The 16,849-nt window shown below is 36.0% G+C and overlaps 1 protein-coding gene across 1 annotated transcript in view; it reads left to right on the forward strand.

Annotated features, from left to right (window-relative positions):
• LOC107092456 (melanopsin-A-like) overlaps positions 1-14,065 on the forward strand; it is a 37,450-nt gene extending 23,385 nt beyond the window's left edge. Inside the window, exons 8-11 of the mRNA XM_015386950.1 lie at positions 1,524-1,695; positions 1,799-1,903; positions 8,985-9,056; positions 10,896-14,065. Coding sequence (XP_015242436.1) covers positions 1,524-1,695; positions 1,799-1,903; positions 8,985-9,056; positions 10,896-11,096 — 550 coding nt within the window. The 3' untranslated portion in view covers positions 11,097-14,065. The remainder of the gene's footprint in view (positions 1-1,523; positions 1,696-1,798; positions 1,904-8,984; positions 9,057-10,895) is intronic.
• Positions 14,066-16,849: the final 2,784 nt, after the last annotated feature.

Genomic DNA, 16,849 nt, shown 5'->3' on the forward strand with positions numbered 1-16,849 from the left:
ATTTATATCTAAGAAAAAACCAACTGATTGCAAGGACTCGTTGACTCTCTTCAATCCCTCACACCGAGCAGGAAGAAACCTCCAGTAGAACCAGGCTCAGTATGAGCGGCCGTCTGCAGACACTGACTGGTCAGAAGCAGATGTACAGATTCTGACATAAATGAAATAAGATCTTTGCCGCTCGGGACCCTGCAGAATTCTTTGATGCTAAGGATTGACATTTCCATGAGTAACCCAGGATTAGAGTAGTCTTCCCACGGGGCCGAGACACTGGTGGTGAAATAGGCCAGAGGGTGATTGGGACTGAGAATAGTCTGAGTGTGAGGTGGGTCAAAGTTTGCTTGCATGTGGGAATTCGGCTTGGCAAGGAGCCAAATGAAGGAGCTCATGGAAGATGATTGGCTTAATAGTCTTTGCCGGAGGTGCGATGAACATCACAGGTGCTTCAGGTGAAGCTGATAAGTCTTCCAGATTGAATTTTCGCTTAAGCTTCATTACAAAAATTTCACGTTTGGTACAATTCATCCGCCATTACTGAACAAGTTGCTACAATATTTTACAAACATTTAGCTTGAATTGTTAAAACAGGCTGACTTTGGAAGATATATATGCAGCCTCCAAATATTTCAGTCATAACTGATCATTTTGGATTTTTTTTTTTTTATCATTGCAAGACGACGATAAACTATATAGGATTATTCTTAATAACCCAAAATATTTTTTAAATGTTAGCATTTGTTCCTTGTGAACAGCAATATTGATGATAACTATGAAACTTTGATTTTATGCAGCTATTGTGGGCTGTTACTTTAACTAGGGCCCTAAAGTAGCTGTTTTATTTACTTTCAGGTTGGTTTTTTTTGTTTGTTTTTTGTAGACTTATTTTTGTTTGCAGTGTTTGGGCTGCAATGATGCAGCGTTAAAACTTATCTATTACCAACAAATAATTAAATGGATTTATAAGTCATTTTTCTTGTCAGATTTAACCTTATCCAAATAAATGCTACAATTTTAAGCCCATTATACCACGTTTGAAACTGGATGATGCGTTTCAAAATGTTTTCTGGTATAGGTTTTCACTTTATACAAGAACAGCTTTTCTTTATATATTGGAATGCATGTATGTACTGTATGTTGATGTTGTAATGGAACAAAGTGAAGAAAATATTAAAAGTAAGTTTTAAGAACAAAATCCAATGAAATGTATCATTGCTAGAATAAACTGCAAGAAATGTTTCATGTTCTTGATAAAAATGTGCATACTGCTTCACAGTAATGGATTACTTTGTATTATTTTGTTACCGTATATAATCCCAAGTAAATAGATGTAAAACTGTGGCTGTGATAAGAAATGTCAATTTTTAACATTATTTATTATACATTTTGGGAATTATCAAAAGAAATACTTTACGTTATTGATTTAATTGCTGTATTGTTGAATTTTGGTACTTCTATTTCTGCCTTCTAAGGACTTTTAAATCCTGACAGTAAAGTCTGCTCACGTGGGTTTCATTCTCTCTCAGATCAGCCATCAGCAGATATGTACCATACCTGGGTGTGCTGCTCTGCATCCCTGGCAGAGACCGTTACAGCAGCAGCAGCCTCCAGTCCACGAGACGATCAACATTGACCAGTCAATCAGAGTGTAAAGGCACCGGCGGGCACCACAACTCTTCCCAGTCTGAGAGCGAATCAGTGAGTGTACCTCATGTCTAATCTGGTATGTCTCTGTCTCACTCTTCCATCCACAACAGAAACCTTGTAGGAGTCATTGATTTTTGGTTTCGTGTCGTTGCAGGCGCACTTCTCGGACACCGAGGAGGACTGCTCTTCTCGGACTCCTGTCAGTCGTCACTTGTCTGTTGATGTCAAACAGTTTCGCCATGCCAGCCAGAGATCAAAGGTGAGTGATCGCAGCACTCACAGAGAGATTGAGAGAATTGCTGCCCTCGACACCAATGACTCGGCAATTTGTCATCTATCACAGCTCACTGTGAGTACGGGGGAATTATCCATGTCAACACTATTCCAAACACAATTTCAAAAGTGTATATAATTATGGTTTCATTGGGGTCTTTTGGATCTTATTCAGTATATGCAGTTTAGGGTTGTTTTCATAAAAGGTTTTCCCAGTTCTTCATTCTGTTGAAGTTGATTTAGTTTTCCTAAATTAAAGATCTAAAATCACTGATCTAGTATCCAAGTATTGGTTAACTTAAATAGATCATGTCTAGTTTTGTGAAATTATAAAGAAATGTTAGTTAGAGCTCTTCTTTGGCCGTGTTGTCTTTGGTAGTAAAGGTTGCTGGTTTGAGCAAAACATTTGTCTTGTATTCAAAAATTATATCGATAAATGAAATGGTTAAAAAAAAGTTATTGAGGTTTAAAATTATACTAATGTACATCATATATTTAATTTGTAAATTAAAATGATATAAATGAGTCGGCATTTAAGTAGATGATAAAGGCATTAAAGTATTTATTGTCCTTTATTTTTTATTTTTTGTTTTAAAGAGAATAATCGGTTAATCAAAATCTCACTTTATGATTTAAAAGGAGTCCCTCTGCTCTCTGCTGGAGGACCAAATTTGATACATATATTAGATACCTCTACCAGGTCTCCCTTGCAAAAGAGATTTTTAATCTCAATGGATATTACCTGGTTAAATAAAGGATAAATAAAAAAAAACAAAAATAAATAAACAACAGGGAAATATCTCCTGCAGGATTGAATAGAAAGAAAAAAACAGTCGCTAACTGTAGGCGGGTAGCAGAGTAGAGATCAACCGATACAGGGGTTTTTAATCCCTGTTACGCAAGTCTCAATTTAAACTAAACATTTATTAAGAAATCTAACAAAACATCAAAATGGATAGCGAATTGAGGTAGCTGCAGTGCATGCATTTCAAGTGATCTAAAGACGTGGCAGCTGAATGCACTAATGGATTTCAGAGTGCATGCAGGTACTGGCCGATGCTGAAGCAGGAAGAAATGGGTCTGAAATATTGGTTTACTAATCTATCTATCTCCAATTATAAGTGTTTCCAAATTGATTGTATCTTCTAAGTTTATTCTATCGCCATTTCTTTTCATGTAATAGATTACAAAAATATCTCTGCAAAGAAAGCATAAAACCTGTTAAGGCTTTATCTAACTCTACCAAGAGCAGCATCACACTAAGTGTTGTTTCCTGCTCCTAAATGAGTCATAGATATTGATAGAGGATATCAAGCTTTATGCACCCACTTTTATATCAATAAGAATATCTTTCACTCACACCTAATTGGTAGATCATATGCTAACAGCAAATGAGAAGTGTTTTGTGAGGCAGACCTATCTTTCTTCAGAGATATTGTGCTGTTTTATTATCGCAAGCTCTTTTGAGACATCTCTACGGAGAAGTCAAGGTCTAATCTCCCTCCAGATCATCCACTCAAAGGCGGGAAAAAAAATAAATCTGTTATAATAGTAGTAATATAGAGCACTGCCATACCTTAGCATGAGATTAAATCATACAAATATCAGGTCACGGCTGTTATGTTTATGAAACAGTCAACAGTCATCTCTTTTGTTCCACTTCGGAGTATAACTGGCATCTATGATTATGTACAGTATGAGTAGTAACTCTCATGCCACAAAGTACTTTAAAATGAAAGAACTCTCTCAGCCTAGATTTGCTTTATTTCATATAACTTACCTTGTGCTACAGTCTGAGATGATAGAAAGGCAATGTGTGCAGAAGTTACATCTTGTTGTTAATGGAAAGCTTTCAGTTGTACATGTCCTAACACTTTTATAAAGTGCAGTGTTATTATTAGGTGAAACAACATATGAAGTTGGACAAATATAAAGGCACAAAAAGTCAAGAATTGTTTTTGTGTAACATTTGAGTGGAGTTTAATAAACCATGAAATTATCCAGATTACAGATTGCTTAAAAATTGTAAAACAAACAGAAAAACCCCTGTAGGCCTGTTAGTGTTTCAAAAGTAGAAGGTCAGAGGTGGGTTAGACAGCTGGGGCTTTGGTTAGACTCACCAGAGTTACAAGGCCCAAAGTGTGAATGTGTCTTAAGCTGTCAGAAACACTAAATCATCCACTGCAACAAGGGGTGCAGGTGAGAGACAAAAGCAAACTCCAAAATACCACATAGCCCCAGCAGTAAGGGTCAACTCAGCAGGTCTGGACACATGCATTTTTATCCACCGTTACCCAGTGAAAGGTCATCAGCAGGGGACATCTGTTTCCAACACATGGGAGGGTAATATAGTTGTTAGTTTGAAGGAAGCTAGCTAAAGTGGATCTCACCTGCTGTAGGTGCTGGTCAATGCACTCACAGTTTGGGGTATCAGCGGGATTTACTACAAGAAGTTCAGAAGGTGAAGGATGTTTCCTTTTAGCACCAAACTATTTTTATATCCTTGCCCGTGCCTGGTCAGAAATCCCCAATGCTTTGTCATGCCAAACTCATAAGTACTCCCAACAAACCAGAATATCCCTTCAATGACTGTAGTCTGACCCATTTTCAGTGTGTTATACAACAGATGTGATTGCCAGCAGGGCCAAGATCTACATTTTTGCGGCACGGCTCATCCCTGATCCATGATCTAATACAGCATTAATATTCTATGTGCATTCCGGCTTATGCAAATAATAGCATTAGAGTAGTTAGTCATAAAGATATTTTTTATTTTGACATTACTTGCATCTTTATATTTGTTTTTAGTAAACATTTTCACTCTGCCTTGTTCCTTATGGCATTTGCTTAAATGTGCCCTTGCGAAAAAAATTCATAACGGTTTCATGTTGAGAAGAATTAACTCCAAAAAACTATCTACCACAATGAATCGCAAAACTGCAGTCGAAACACTTTTTCTACATCACATGATCTGCACCTTACTACCTTGTAAAAAGATGAAGACAGGTGCACATTTGTAATGGAAACGCACCTACTATGTACAATGAGTACAGAAACTGCCAACCCAACAACCCAATCCTAATAATTGTCTAAGCACATTTACACAAAAATGGCTATTAACTTCTCACTTTTTAGCCATATTTTCACGTTGTTTTAACAAAAGAAATTTCTTTATTAGCCCAAATATTGAAGCGAATTCTTTAACGAAAAAAACAGAGCCTCTGATTTTGTTTAACAAATCATTCTCAGGCACGGAAACTGGTGTGATAAAACCTGTGATGCTGCACTTCTGCAAAGAGTTAGGTCATTAAATGTGGGCCACTATGTATATAGAGTATTTTTCATCCCCTATAATCATCTTTGTTGGCAGAAAAGAAAAAACACTAGTAACCTATTTATATTATAACACGCAAACTCTCACAAACAGACTGGCTGCAATGCAGGTCAGGTTTACCAAGGAGTCCATTACAGACAGCCTGAACGCTAATCCAGTAATCTGGGACTTTCTGTGTTAATCCACAGTTTGCATGATGTGGTATGATGTTTCAGCATATGGCAGCAGCTGACAGATGAGGACGTTCTTTAATCTCGACATAAATTATAATTATATATATATTTTTTTTTGAAAGTTCATAATCCAGATTGTGACAAATTCTACAGGTTTTACATATAAGGTTCAGTTTTTGGTTTGACAACTAAGGACTAAACATTTTAAGAATGACGTCTGAAGAATGCCTCTGCAGAAAAAAAATTGGATCAAATTTTAAGTCTTATTAATAAATCAGATAAATTTTCTGACTTTGGAACAGATGAGTAAGAAAAGTCTGTACGGGGTCTGTGCAGACCACGGAGTCCGCTGACGTTACTGAACCTCACAAGATGGATGTCAATTACAAGACAGTTTTAATTACCTTATGAAGGCCTGTCATGGAAACCTGTTTTCTCCTTTAAATATTCAACAGTAGGTTTTTGTTTTTTTATTTTTTTGCATTAGTGAGGAAAATGTTCAGGTTTAAGAGATTGATTCTTCAAGACTGACTGTTAATACATGTATAATTATTTATATGTATACATAATTGTGTGTTTAATAATATTTACAGTATATGTTTAACAACGTGACCAGCTATATATATCTGCATTAAATAGGTTTTTATGCTACTGTGAGTAAATGTACATTTTAAGACCTACCTTCCTTAATATTTTTGGGAAAAAGATTAAATATGTTGCCTATGATAAAAACTTATCTACCTAGATGAATTCTTTTTCTGTTTTGTTTTATTAAAAAAAACAATTAGCCTACAGGCAGAAATATCTGAAACTGATCACAAGATGGAAAAAATAAAATAAAATGGAGAAAGGCAAAAACAATAATTGTAATTAACTTTAGCTTTTTGGCCCGCATTCAAAATGCTATATGCGAAGAGAAACAGTTGGTGCGTATGACCTTTAACACAACAACCCCACCTTGAAACAAGGTAGTGGAGGCATCATAATGTGGGGTGCTTTTCTTGAAGCAAGCATAGTGGAGCTAACTCTGTTTTTCTTACTTTTTTCAAACTACCAAGCTAAATCTCACTCCAAATAAGGAAATTATTTGCACTAAAAAGCAAAGCACCATTTCCCATTCAACTGTTTGTGTTTGTTTAAACTTGATAAAGCTTCAGAACTAAACAGTGACCAGGTTAGTTTGGATGCTTTGGATTATGAATCTAAAGAATGTTTTGTTTTCACTAAAGTCAGATTTCATAACTCTCTCTAAAAGATTGCCACCTCTTAATATCTGCCCACTGACGATTATGAGCTAATAACTTGATTATATTTGATCTGTGCCAGAAAGGTAGAAAAAAATATTCAAAGATCCAATAGTTTCTGTGAATGTCTTATTTCTGGGGCATTGCTTTCTAACAGAGTATGTGTTTCCGAGCTCCTCCACTCTGTAATCAACTGGCTGACAAAAAATGAAGTGCCAAAAGCTGTTGACTCTTTTGAAATATTTTCTGAAAACATAAAAGTGTTCGGATAGATGCTGAGAATTGCTTCATTATTTCCAGAAAGTCTAGTGTTTTGATTTTTCTTGACATTATTCCATGTTTTTATGCTTCACTTAGATTCCCTGCAATTCTTTTATTATTTTTTTTAAACCTTTAATATACTTTGAAATAACCAGTGCATTTATAGCGCATTGGAAATAAACTTGTCTTGCCTTCCAAAATGAAAGAGAAGTGAACCTAAAAACCTTTTTGTTAAATATTAAAAACTGCCTTAAGATGCACCTTTTATAAAATTAATTTATGTTCATTTGATAAATTACCTTTTCTCAGTTAGAACATTTTAGTTCTTCTACCTAAATACAATTGCTTACAATATTATTCGATTGTCGGTCATCTAGGATGAATGTATCCAATGGATGGCAATGCATCAAAATTCCAACATGTCATCTTTTAAGGAGAGATATCAGAACTAAGTCAGCAGAGATATAAAGCACCTTCGATGTTTATGAGGGGAGATTCACTCACTGTCAGACTGAAGATGTAGATCTAGGCTTAGCAGCCCAAATACCACAAGTGGAGGAAGGGGTTTGGGAATTGTTTGTATGCAGCTTTAGTATTCAGTAACATTATAAATGGGACTCCACACACAAATATAAATAAGACCATTATGCATGAAAAAACGTAGATCTCCAGTTTGTTCGTATAAGAGCATATTCAAAATAATATAGTAATGAAGAACCTGGTGTTGCTTTTCAAGTCATTTTGTGAGATTCTCATCCTGCTGGTTTGGCTTCAGTTATTCTCCACATAAATTGCACTATCACTTTGAAATGTGCGCTTAAACTTGGAAAACAAATGTTTTTAACTACAGCGGGTGTGACAGGGTTAGCCATTAATTCCTGTGACAACACCTGTATCTTTTGGCATTAGAAAATAACACAATGATAAATCTTTAAAGTTCCCATTTAACATGTACAATTTCACTGACAAAAAATATATAAAAAAGATACAAAATGTGTGCAAACACATGTATAATATTATGTTTAATCACTTTCTGATCCAAATTTACTATTATGTTGGTAGTTTCTAGATGCATTTTTTTACCCTATTGTTCGTGCCCTCCTGGCATATAAACATTTTCTAAATCAGTTGGGTGGTTGGGACACCTTGTCTGCAGCTATTTTCAAGTTAGATTCAGGCTAAAGACTTAAAGATGTATTTAGAATATTTTATGATTGTTGTTTCCACCTCCACAATAAACAAAGCTAAATCTGTAGATGGGTAACTTGAGACGATGGTAAATAGCCTGTACTTGTATAGAGATTTTTCAGGTCAGGAGACTTGACCAAAGTGCTTTACGCTACTGTACATTCGTCGTTCACCCATTCACGCACAAACTGATGGTGGCAAACTACATTGTAGCCACAGCTACGTTGTCACATGTTATACTGCTTTATTTATATTTTTTTTTTCAGTGTTTTTTTTTTTTCAGTTTTCCAATTTATAAAAGACCAACTGATTTGCCCAGCTAACTATATACTAAGGATGGTTTTGTGTACGCTTTTGTTGACTTATACCTTTGTACAGCTGATCATTTTTGTTATCCCTTTTGAAGTCTCTACTAACTAAGATGTATAATTGAAGGAATCAAATCAAGGAAAGCACAGAAAACCTGCATGAGCAGCTGAAATGTATTTATTTTTTTAGGCAGCTACCCTGGATAAATGAAATGTATACATTTAATCAAAAGTTGCTAAGATGAAGTATTAGTGTAATAGTCTTCCGAGATATACAAACAAGTTTGTTTTAGTTTTTTAGATTTTACCCTCCAGCAGATTCTCATTTTCCTATTGAAAAATCTGAATAAATGACACATTAGATTGCGAAAAGAACTGACAAGATTTACATTTATGTCAGACCTTTTATATCAGCTGTCAGTGAGGATCTACAAGTTGAAACACTTAACATGACAAACTACAAGTCTCGAATGGCCCCAACTGAAAATGTGTCTGTCCATATATGAAATCATTTAAAATGGGAAAAGCACTAAAACTGTTTTTATTTGCTACTGTTCAGACTCTGACAGAGCCTGAAGACATCTGCATGATGGAGATCAACCGGCAGCCAACCAGCCATCTACGTGCTAGTGTAAGAATCCACTAATAACTCACTAATTCTTATTAATGGATATCAAATAATCTAGTTTTTAAACAGCCAAATCATCTACAAATTAATCTGGTAAATATTTTTTGCCATTTTTATCTTTACACAGATACTAATGTAACAGTGTCTGTCATTCAAACTTTGATGTTCATACATTTTTTGTTCTTCTGGATTGTTGCAGTCTTTTGTAGTGTATAGGAGAGCCAGTAACTCTGGTCAAGGTTCAGCTGTATATTTGCAAGTCAAGAACAAAGGACAGACCTTTAAAGACCAAAATGTACATATTTTGGACAGAGAAGAAAAATTGTTTGAAAGAGGGGTGATGGAGGCAAAATTTGTGGAAATCACTGAACAGATGGGGAGTATTGAGGTTGCCTATTGAAATAGGCACCAGCACGCCTCACGACCCCAGCAGGGACAAGCGTGACAGAAAATGGATGGATGGATGGATGGATGGATGGATGGATGGATGGATGGATGGATGGATGGATGGATGGATGGATNTGGATGGATGGATGGATGGATGGATGGATGGATGGATGGATGGATGGATGGATGGATGGATGGATGGATGGATGGATGGAACAAGAGGGATTTTCATGTGTTTGTGAACTCATGAAAACCATAAGAATACAGCTTGCAGATAATGCAAAATAGATTTTTTTTAAATAAAATCATCAGTAATGAAAATGTTTTATTGGATAAAGAAACTGTTTTCTTTTTCTTTTTAGATATGGTACAGTAGCTTTATTAGCTCTTTTAAATACCACCTGATGTTTGAAAATGCATGTTTTTGTGCTTGAGTAATGGATCAAGTAAATGTTTTGGTTTAGGATCAGTTCTTTAAAGGTTCATAAGTAAAACCATATATTATTATATATTGTTACACTTTATATTACATTTATATTATAAACACATATAAAATATTTCTAACAACTAGGGGAATAGAGTTTATGCAGCCACAGGACAATACACTAAATTCACGAGAAATTTACCTTTTCAAAAACACAAAGAATATAGAAAGATAATTAGGATGTTAAGTGCCTCTAGCCTGTCCAATAATTGGCTCCTACTTTATATTTCAGCTGTGTTTATATTGGAAAAAATAGAAATCTTGTTAGAATATTAATGTTTGCCAGCTTCTACTTATCCTGTCTCATGATCTGTTAACCAAACAAACAAAAATCTATTTCTTTTTCAGTTCAGTAGCTTTTATTTGTCCCAATATGGGCAATTTCTGTGCAGTAGTAGTACACTTGTCACACACATGTTCACATTACACTAATAAAAAATAAAAGAAACAGAAGAAACACATAAAATATTTTAAAAAGATAAAAGTAAGGTGGATAAAAGAGAGAAAAAAAATGTGCAGTACAGGGGAAAAGTAAGTTGATTTCCTTAACTCTGTCTTAGTTTGAAAAGAAATAAACTAAAGCAAGTATTTTTTTCTTGAAAAAAGGTGTATTTTTTTTCTTAAATTGAGTATTTAAGTGAGACACTTTGCCAATAGGACAAGACAATTTACATGTAAAAGAAGGAAAAAATTTAGCATTGTTATTTCAAGTGTATATTATCTAAACATCTTATTTTTACAGTAAACATCTTATTTTCCTGCTCAAATGAAGGGTTAATATATTTGTTATTTCTAGATCATTTTTGCAGTTTAGAAGATGCTTTTAATAACTTGATCTGATTGTAAACATTTCATAACAGTTAAAATTAGGGAAGGTTTGTCTAGTCTTTAAGGTTTTACTCAAATTATTCACCCTCACTGATCACCTGCTGACAAATATACTCAAAATCTTCTTCCTCTCTATGTCACAGATGGATAGCATGATAAGGGAACCTGGACCAAAGACAGTTTCCAAGAACACGTCATCCATCATTGTCACCTCCATATCTACCCCGTCCATACTGCACAGTCCTCCTGGTTACCACGGGAGCCTAAAAGTGGCTAAAACTGTCACTCCGGTCAGTAAGGAGCTACTGGACATCGCTAAACTGGAGACAACGGTGTTACCGTGAACAGGCTACAGTTTAGCACTGTGTCGTGCTGTCCCCCTTCTAAGGAGGAACTTGTAACCATACTGTATGCCATTTGATAGTTATGATAACTGGAAAATTTTGCATGCAGTTAAAATGTATTTAAATCAAAATGCCCAGGAAATGTAGTGGATGTGTGTCTGCACTATAGGCATGGGTCATTCTCAGTCTAGATAAATACATTCCAAGGTTCAGAAAGGTTGTGTGAAATGTATTACAGATGAGGCACAAACTCATCTGGAGTCACAGGAACAGATTGATCAGAAAATGGATGCTTCTGTCACCGTTTTAACGCTTTTAATGCATGAAGTTGTTTTTAAAGCCTTTCATTAGGCTACAATCAATCCACATGCTTCAACAATATGAACAAAACAACATTTAACATCAGTTCTGTTTATTTCTTTCATTTACAGTAGTCATATGGGTTTTTTTTTGGTTTTAGTTTTCTGTTTTATTTCTTTCTTTTATAAAATTTGAAAAAAATCATATACTTTATCATTGTTATTTGCAGTCCATGGAGGCAGTGTGCTTTAATCAAGTCTTTTTGAAATCTCCTGGTTGACCTTCACCTTTGCCTTGTGAGTGTTGATGTTCTGTTTTTGAAGTGGCCTGACCAGCTCTCTCGCTCAGCTGTTGCTTTGTCGTCTCAATGTAGGATAAAGTAGGGAAGCCAGACTCCACTTTTTCATGGCACCATTGTCACCTTTTTGGCATTTTTTTCTTGTAGCAGAAAATGCAGCTACAGCTAGGGATTTACTCCCACTCACTTTTTTAAGATAACAGAATTTTCAAACTAATGATCTACCGTGTTAACTAGTAACATACTAAGGCAGATTGTTTGAAAACTAAATTAGTAATTTTGTGCAACAAGAATGCTAAATGTAGATTTGGTCAGAATTGACTTTTTGAGCAACTCACATGCTTGGTTAGAAAAGATCTTGAGCCGGTTTGTTGACTCAACACATCTTACTTTTTTACATGCTGTGGACCCTGCTAGTTTACTTGTAGGTAGGTAGCAATAGGAGCATGAAGGAAATTATTGAATAACAAAAAAGGTTTTAAACTGAAGGTAATCATTTGTTAGGAAACACTTATAAAGCAAAGAATACTTGGTCTATATGTGCAAATCTGTAGCAGCAGGGAGCCCTCGCTCCAGGCTGGGACTGGGAACAATTTTTGGCCCTGGCATTTTTACATCTACTTCGACCCCACAAAAAATAGAAGCACAGTCAAACGCATGCATCTAAAATTTGAAACACAATACGAATACACATTGTGGATTAACCAACCTATCTTTAAGCATCACATGACAACCATCACCGAGACTTCCATAATGCAGTTTTACTGGCTTTGGTTATTAACACGGATGCGACAGTGACTGCTGTTGCATAACGTCCTCACTTGCACTAAGCCAGCCAGACACCCACTCACACACACTAGGTCTACAACGTAACTCACTTGTTGACGTCTTCAGGATGCCTGCTGCTGACACAACAAGGATGCGATAACCCTCTTACTGGTCCATAGCGATTCGCATCTGTGCATTCGCGGAGCTGCCCACTTCACTCCTGTTCCTCAATGCGCTGTTTTATATGTTGCCAATCCCCCTTACCTAAGTTAGCCACGAACGTTCAATACCACTCCTGCAACAAAGCTTTTAACCATGAGCAAGCTGAACAGCTCAGTTTGAACTGTTATGGTACGTTCACACCGCATGCAATTAAAGCAGCAGAAGCAGCTTGTTTACATGCAAAGTCAATGGCTGAATCGCATCAAGGACGCTCTTGATGCACATCTGACCTTAATGTGTACAAACTTCAAAAATCAAGCAGCAGGTGCATTTTTGCTGCCTAAAGCGCATCCGGTTTGAATGCAGCATTAGCCATGCCTCTAATCATGCCTCTAACCTTCATTGAGAAACTTACCTCCCACTCTGGGTGAAGGTGAAAAATCCCACATCTCATAGTAAAAGTATGAAGATACCTGTCTGGGAGGACTACAGCAAAGTCCAGATTCAGTCCAAGGAAGCCCCCGCAGAGCCCTCCACTTCAAGTAGGCTGGTCCATAATTTACACGGCTAGCTTCCGTCTTTGGTCATTCTTGGGTTTCACCGGTTTCAAGTCGTAATACATTTTTTGTGTAATGCACCTTAAAGATGAATTACCTACAGACCTGTTATCATATTTTGTGTTTTCCAGCCTTTATTTTGATCTGATATGATTTTCTGCTTACAGATAATGAAGATATCATATTTAAGGTTATCATATTACATCAGATCCCTGAAAGATACGCTTTTACATACAGAAATGTGGGGTGTAAAAAAATATATGTTAATTGTAAAATTATCCAATTGTAATGCACATTCTAGTTCCTATTATGATACGGGTTTTAATCCCATGCTGGCCCATGCCTATAGTATGCAGAACAATGTTAAACTTTTTCATATCATCATCATTAAAGATTTACCTCAATGTTGAAAGGAAGAAATCAGCCTTAAAATAACTGTGTCAAGGATTGTTGGAAGACTTCATGATTTGAAAATTTAAAAAAGCATTTTTTTTCCACGCATATGACCTAAGTGGTTGGTAAAAGTGTCTTTTTTTGTGGGGTTGTTTTGTTAGAAAACAAAATGTCTAAAAATCACAAGATTTCTTGATCATTTTTGCACAATATGTAAGATCTAACCTTTCTATGAATTTTCTAGCTATGTATGCAATTACTGATAGCATGGAAACATGCAGTATTTCCATAAAAAGAATCAGTGATTCATGTTATCGAGCAAAGCTTTGTGATTACTGAAAAGTTTTATTTCTAAGTGAGATATAGATGTATGTACAGTAAAATACATACCACAATGCTAAAGAAAGAAACCTGTTGTTTCATTTTACTCTGTAATTTCTTATCAAAAGGCTGAGGTATCAAATTCAATAAGACATTAAAACATGAAAAATATATGCAAACAACCTTTGCAAAAGAAGAGAAAAGAAGAGAAAAGAAGACATTTATATCCACAAGCTTTCCTTTTCATGTTGCTTTCTGCTGTTTCCACATGCTTGCTAAGTATTGCTGCAAAACGACTGGGCAGGAAGAGGGATTACTGCATACAGTTCCATAAGTAAGAATGAATTGTATATACTCAACTTCAAATCTGTCTCTATTGGACTGAACATTCTTTTTTTTTTGTTAAGTGCCTTGAGACAGCATATAAAACTGAGTTGTGTGTCATAGTAAATCATGCGAAATCTGATTTTAAGGATAAATTTGGAAGAAAAAAAAATACCATTAAAATGATAATATGCAACAAAAGTATATATCTTTTGCATTTGTTGCAAAGATAATTCCACCTATTTTGTGCACCTTTTTTGGGCTCTAAAATATAAAGTCTGTTAACATGCCACAGTAAACTATCAGTAAAATGACACAAATAAACTAGGAACTTCTGTTTTTTATTTATTATTTCTGTTATTTGATTCATTATTTCTAAGAACGTTTTATGATACATGTCATCGTTGTCTTTGATTGTACCTTGATTGTTTTTCCTGACAAGTCCAAATGGAATCAGAAAAAAACAAAAAAAAAAACTCTGACGCTGGGGTGAAATGATAATTTGAAGCTTAATTCAACTTAATGCTCTTTATAGAATTTTCTTTGTCAGTAAACCTGCAAAACATTACATATAGTGTGAACTTTATTGATGTACGGCTGTCCTGTTGACAGTTTAGGTATAAGTTCTAGATGTGATGAATTTAAATTCTGCTTTATTGAAGTGATGGTTTCTTTGATTTTGTTGTACACAATGTTTGTGCTGCTTCTATTTATTTTTCTAATAAAAAATACCAAATTCTACACCATTGCTGAATATATTTGCTAAAAACAGTCTTTGATGTAAGTCACTTTTTTTTTTCTCATGGCCGCATACAGTAAGGGCTGAAACAATCGGACAATTATTGGATTAATTGTCAACTAATTTAGTAATCAAATAATAATTAACTGGAGTATAGAGACTGAAAAACATGCCTTTAGCTGTCAGAGAACCCCACATAGAGCAGGAATTATACTATTCATCTATTTTCTTTACACACTTAATCTCAAGTGGGGTTGTGAGAGGTGCTGGTGCCTATCTCCAGCTGTTAAAGGGTGAGAGGCAGGATACAACCTGGACAGGTTGCCAGTCCATCGCAGGGTAATATAGAGACAAACAGGACAAACAGCCATTCACACACACACCTAAGGACAATTCAGAGAAGCCAATTAACCTAACAGTCATGTTTTTTTTGGGACTGTGGGAGGAAGCCGGAGTACCCAGAGAGAACCCACACATGCTCAGGCCAGGAATTGAACCCAGAACCTTCTTGCTGCAAGGCAGCAGTGCTACACACTGTGCTACTGAGCAGCCACAACAATTATACCAAGATTGTAAAAAATATATATATAACCATTTTGCATTTAAGATAGAAAAAATATTTATTTCTTCTGTCAATATGCTTTATGAAGTTGAAAAGTTTGTTTCACCTGGTTTAATTTAACAAATCTTCTTTGAGGAACCTTTGGCTATTTTATTTTTATTTGAATATTTTTAATCGATTTGCAAAATATTCGTTAGTTGCAGCCTTGGGCAGCATTAGAAATAGGGGTGGCAGAGCAACCCAGAACACGCAAGAAGGACTAGGTCTCCCAGCTGAACTGGGAACACATCAGGCTCTCCCCAGCATGGATGGAGGAGATTCCTGGGGAGAGAGAAGTCTGGAAGTCTCTGCTGAGTTTGTTTCCCCTGCAGCCTGGTCCTGGATAAGCAGAAGACGATTACGAGAACAAGTGGCAGAGCAAAAATCTTTTACTTTTAGTGTTGCTGTCAACAAGTGCTCCACTGGTTAATGCATGAGCAGAAATTGGGAAATTAATCTCATAGAAATCCGCCCCCATGCCTCTGGTCAACAGAGTTGTTATGAATATTAATAAGGAGTACAAGCACTCAGATATTTTATCAAAGAGTGTTAATCTTTTTTCTCACAAAAAAAGTTTATGAAGAGTTGAAAATTAAAGGAAGGCGAATCAAATTTGCAACATCCCACCTGCACAGAACCTTTGACTTCAAACATGTGGGCGCTGGTAAAGGATTCCAAGCCATATCTGGATGTGACATTTAGAAAAGGGTACTGTAGCTTTTAACCACCCATTAAACAGTCTGTAGTTTCTCTTCATTTAACCTTAACAACTGTGGTCGACAGCTAATTAAACTGCTCCATATGACCCACAGTGCCACAGAGAGCAGGAGCTGGATGTGTTTCCAGGGAGTCGGCCAGTTTATTGTTTCCTCTCTCATGCAGAATTAACCTTGAGCTGCAGTAAACCTCGCCAAAAAAAAAAAAAAAAAAAGAACCTGGTAACAGATAATATGGTGCTGGCAGCACCAAGCGATAACACCAAGAGAGAGAGAGAGAAAGAATGTGTTGCAGTAAGAGGGGTCTATATTAGCGACGTGAATCGGGCAGTGAAGCATTCTGGGGCTTCGTGTTACAGACCTTATACGGGGCCAGGGGCCCCAAGTCTCTGTTGCTCTCTGCTATTCTTAGCCTGTGTGTCCCTCAACCTTACCAACCATGAAGGCAACAAGTTCTACGTTAGTTTTGTTTGTTAGTAACATTTAAAGCTTGAGATCCTCACATATTTGGTGTTTCGTGATGATCTTTGGTTTCAGGGTCTGTTTATCGTCGACTGCTCTGCTTTGCTCTGCC

The sequence above is a fragment of the Cyprinodon variegatus genome, unplaced genomic scaffold (genome assembly GCF_000732505.1).
Source record: "Cyprinodon variegatus isolate N-32 unplaced genomic scaffold, C_variegatus-1.0 Scaffold382, whole genome shotgun sequence".
Taxonomy (NCBI): Eukaryota; Metazoa; Chordata; class Actinopteri; order Cyprinodontiformes; family Cyprinodontidae; genus Cyprinodon; species Cyprinodon variegatus.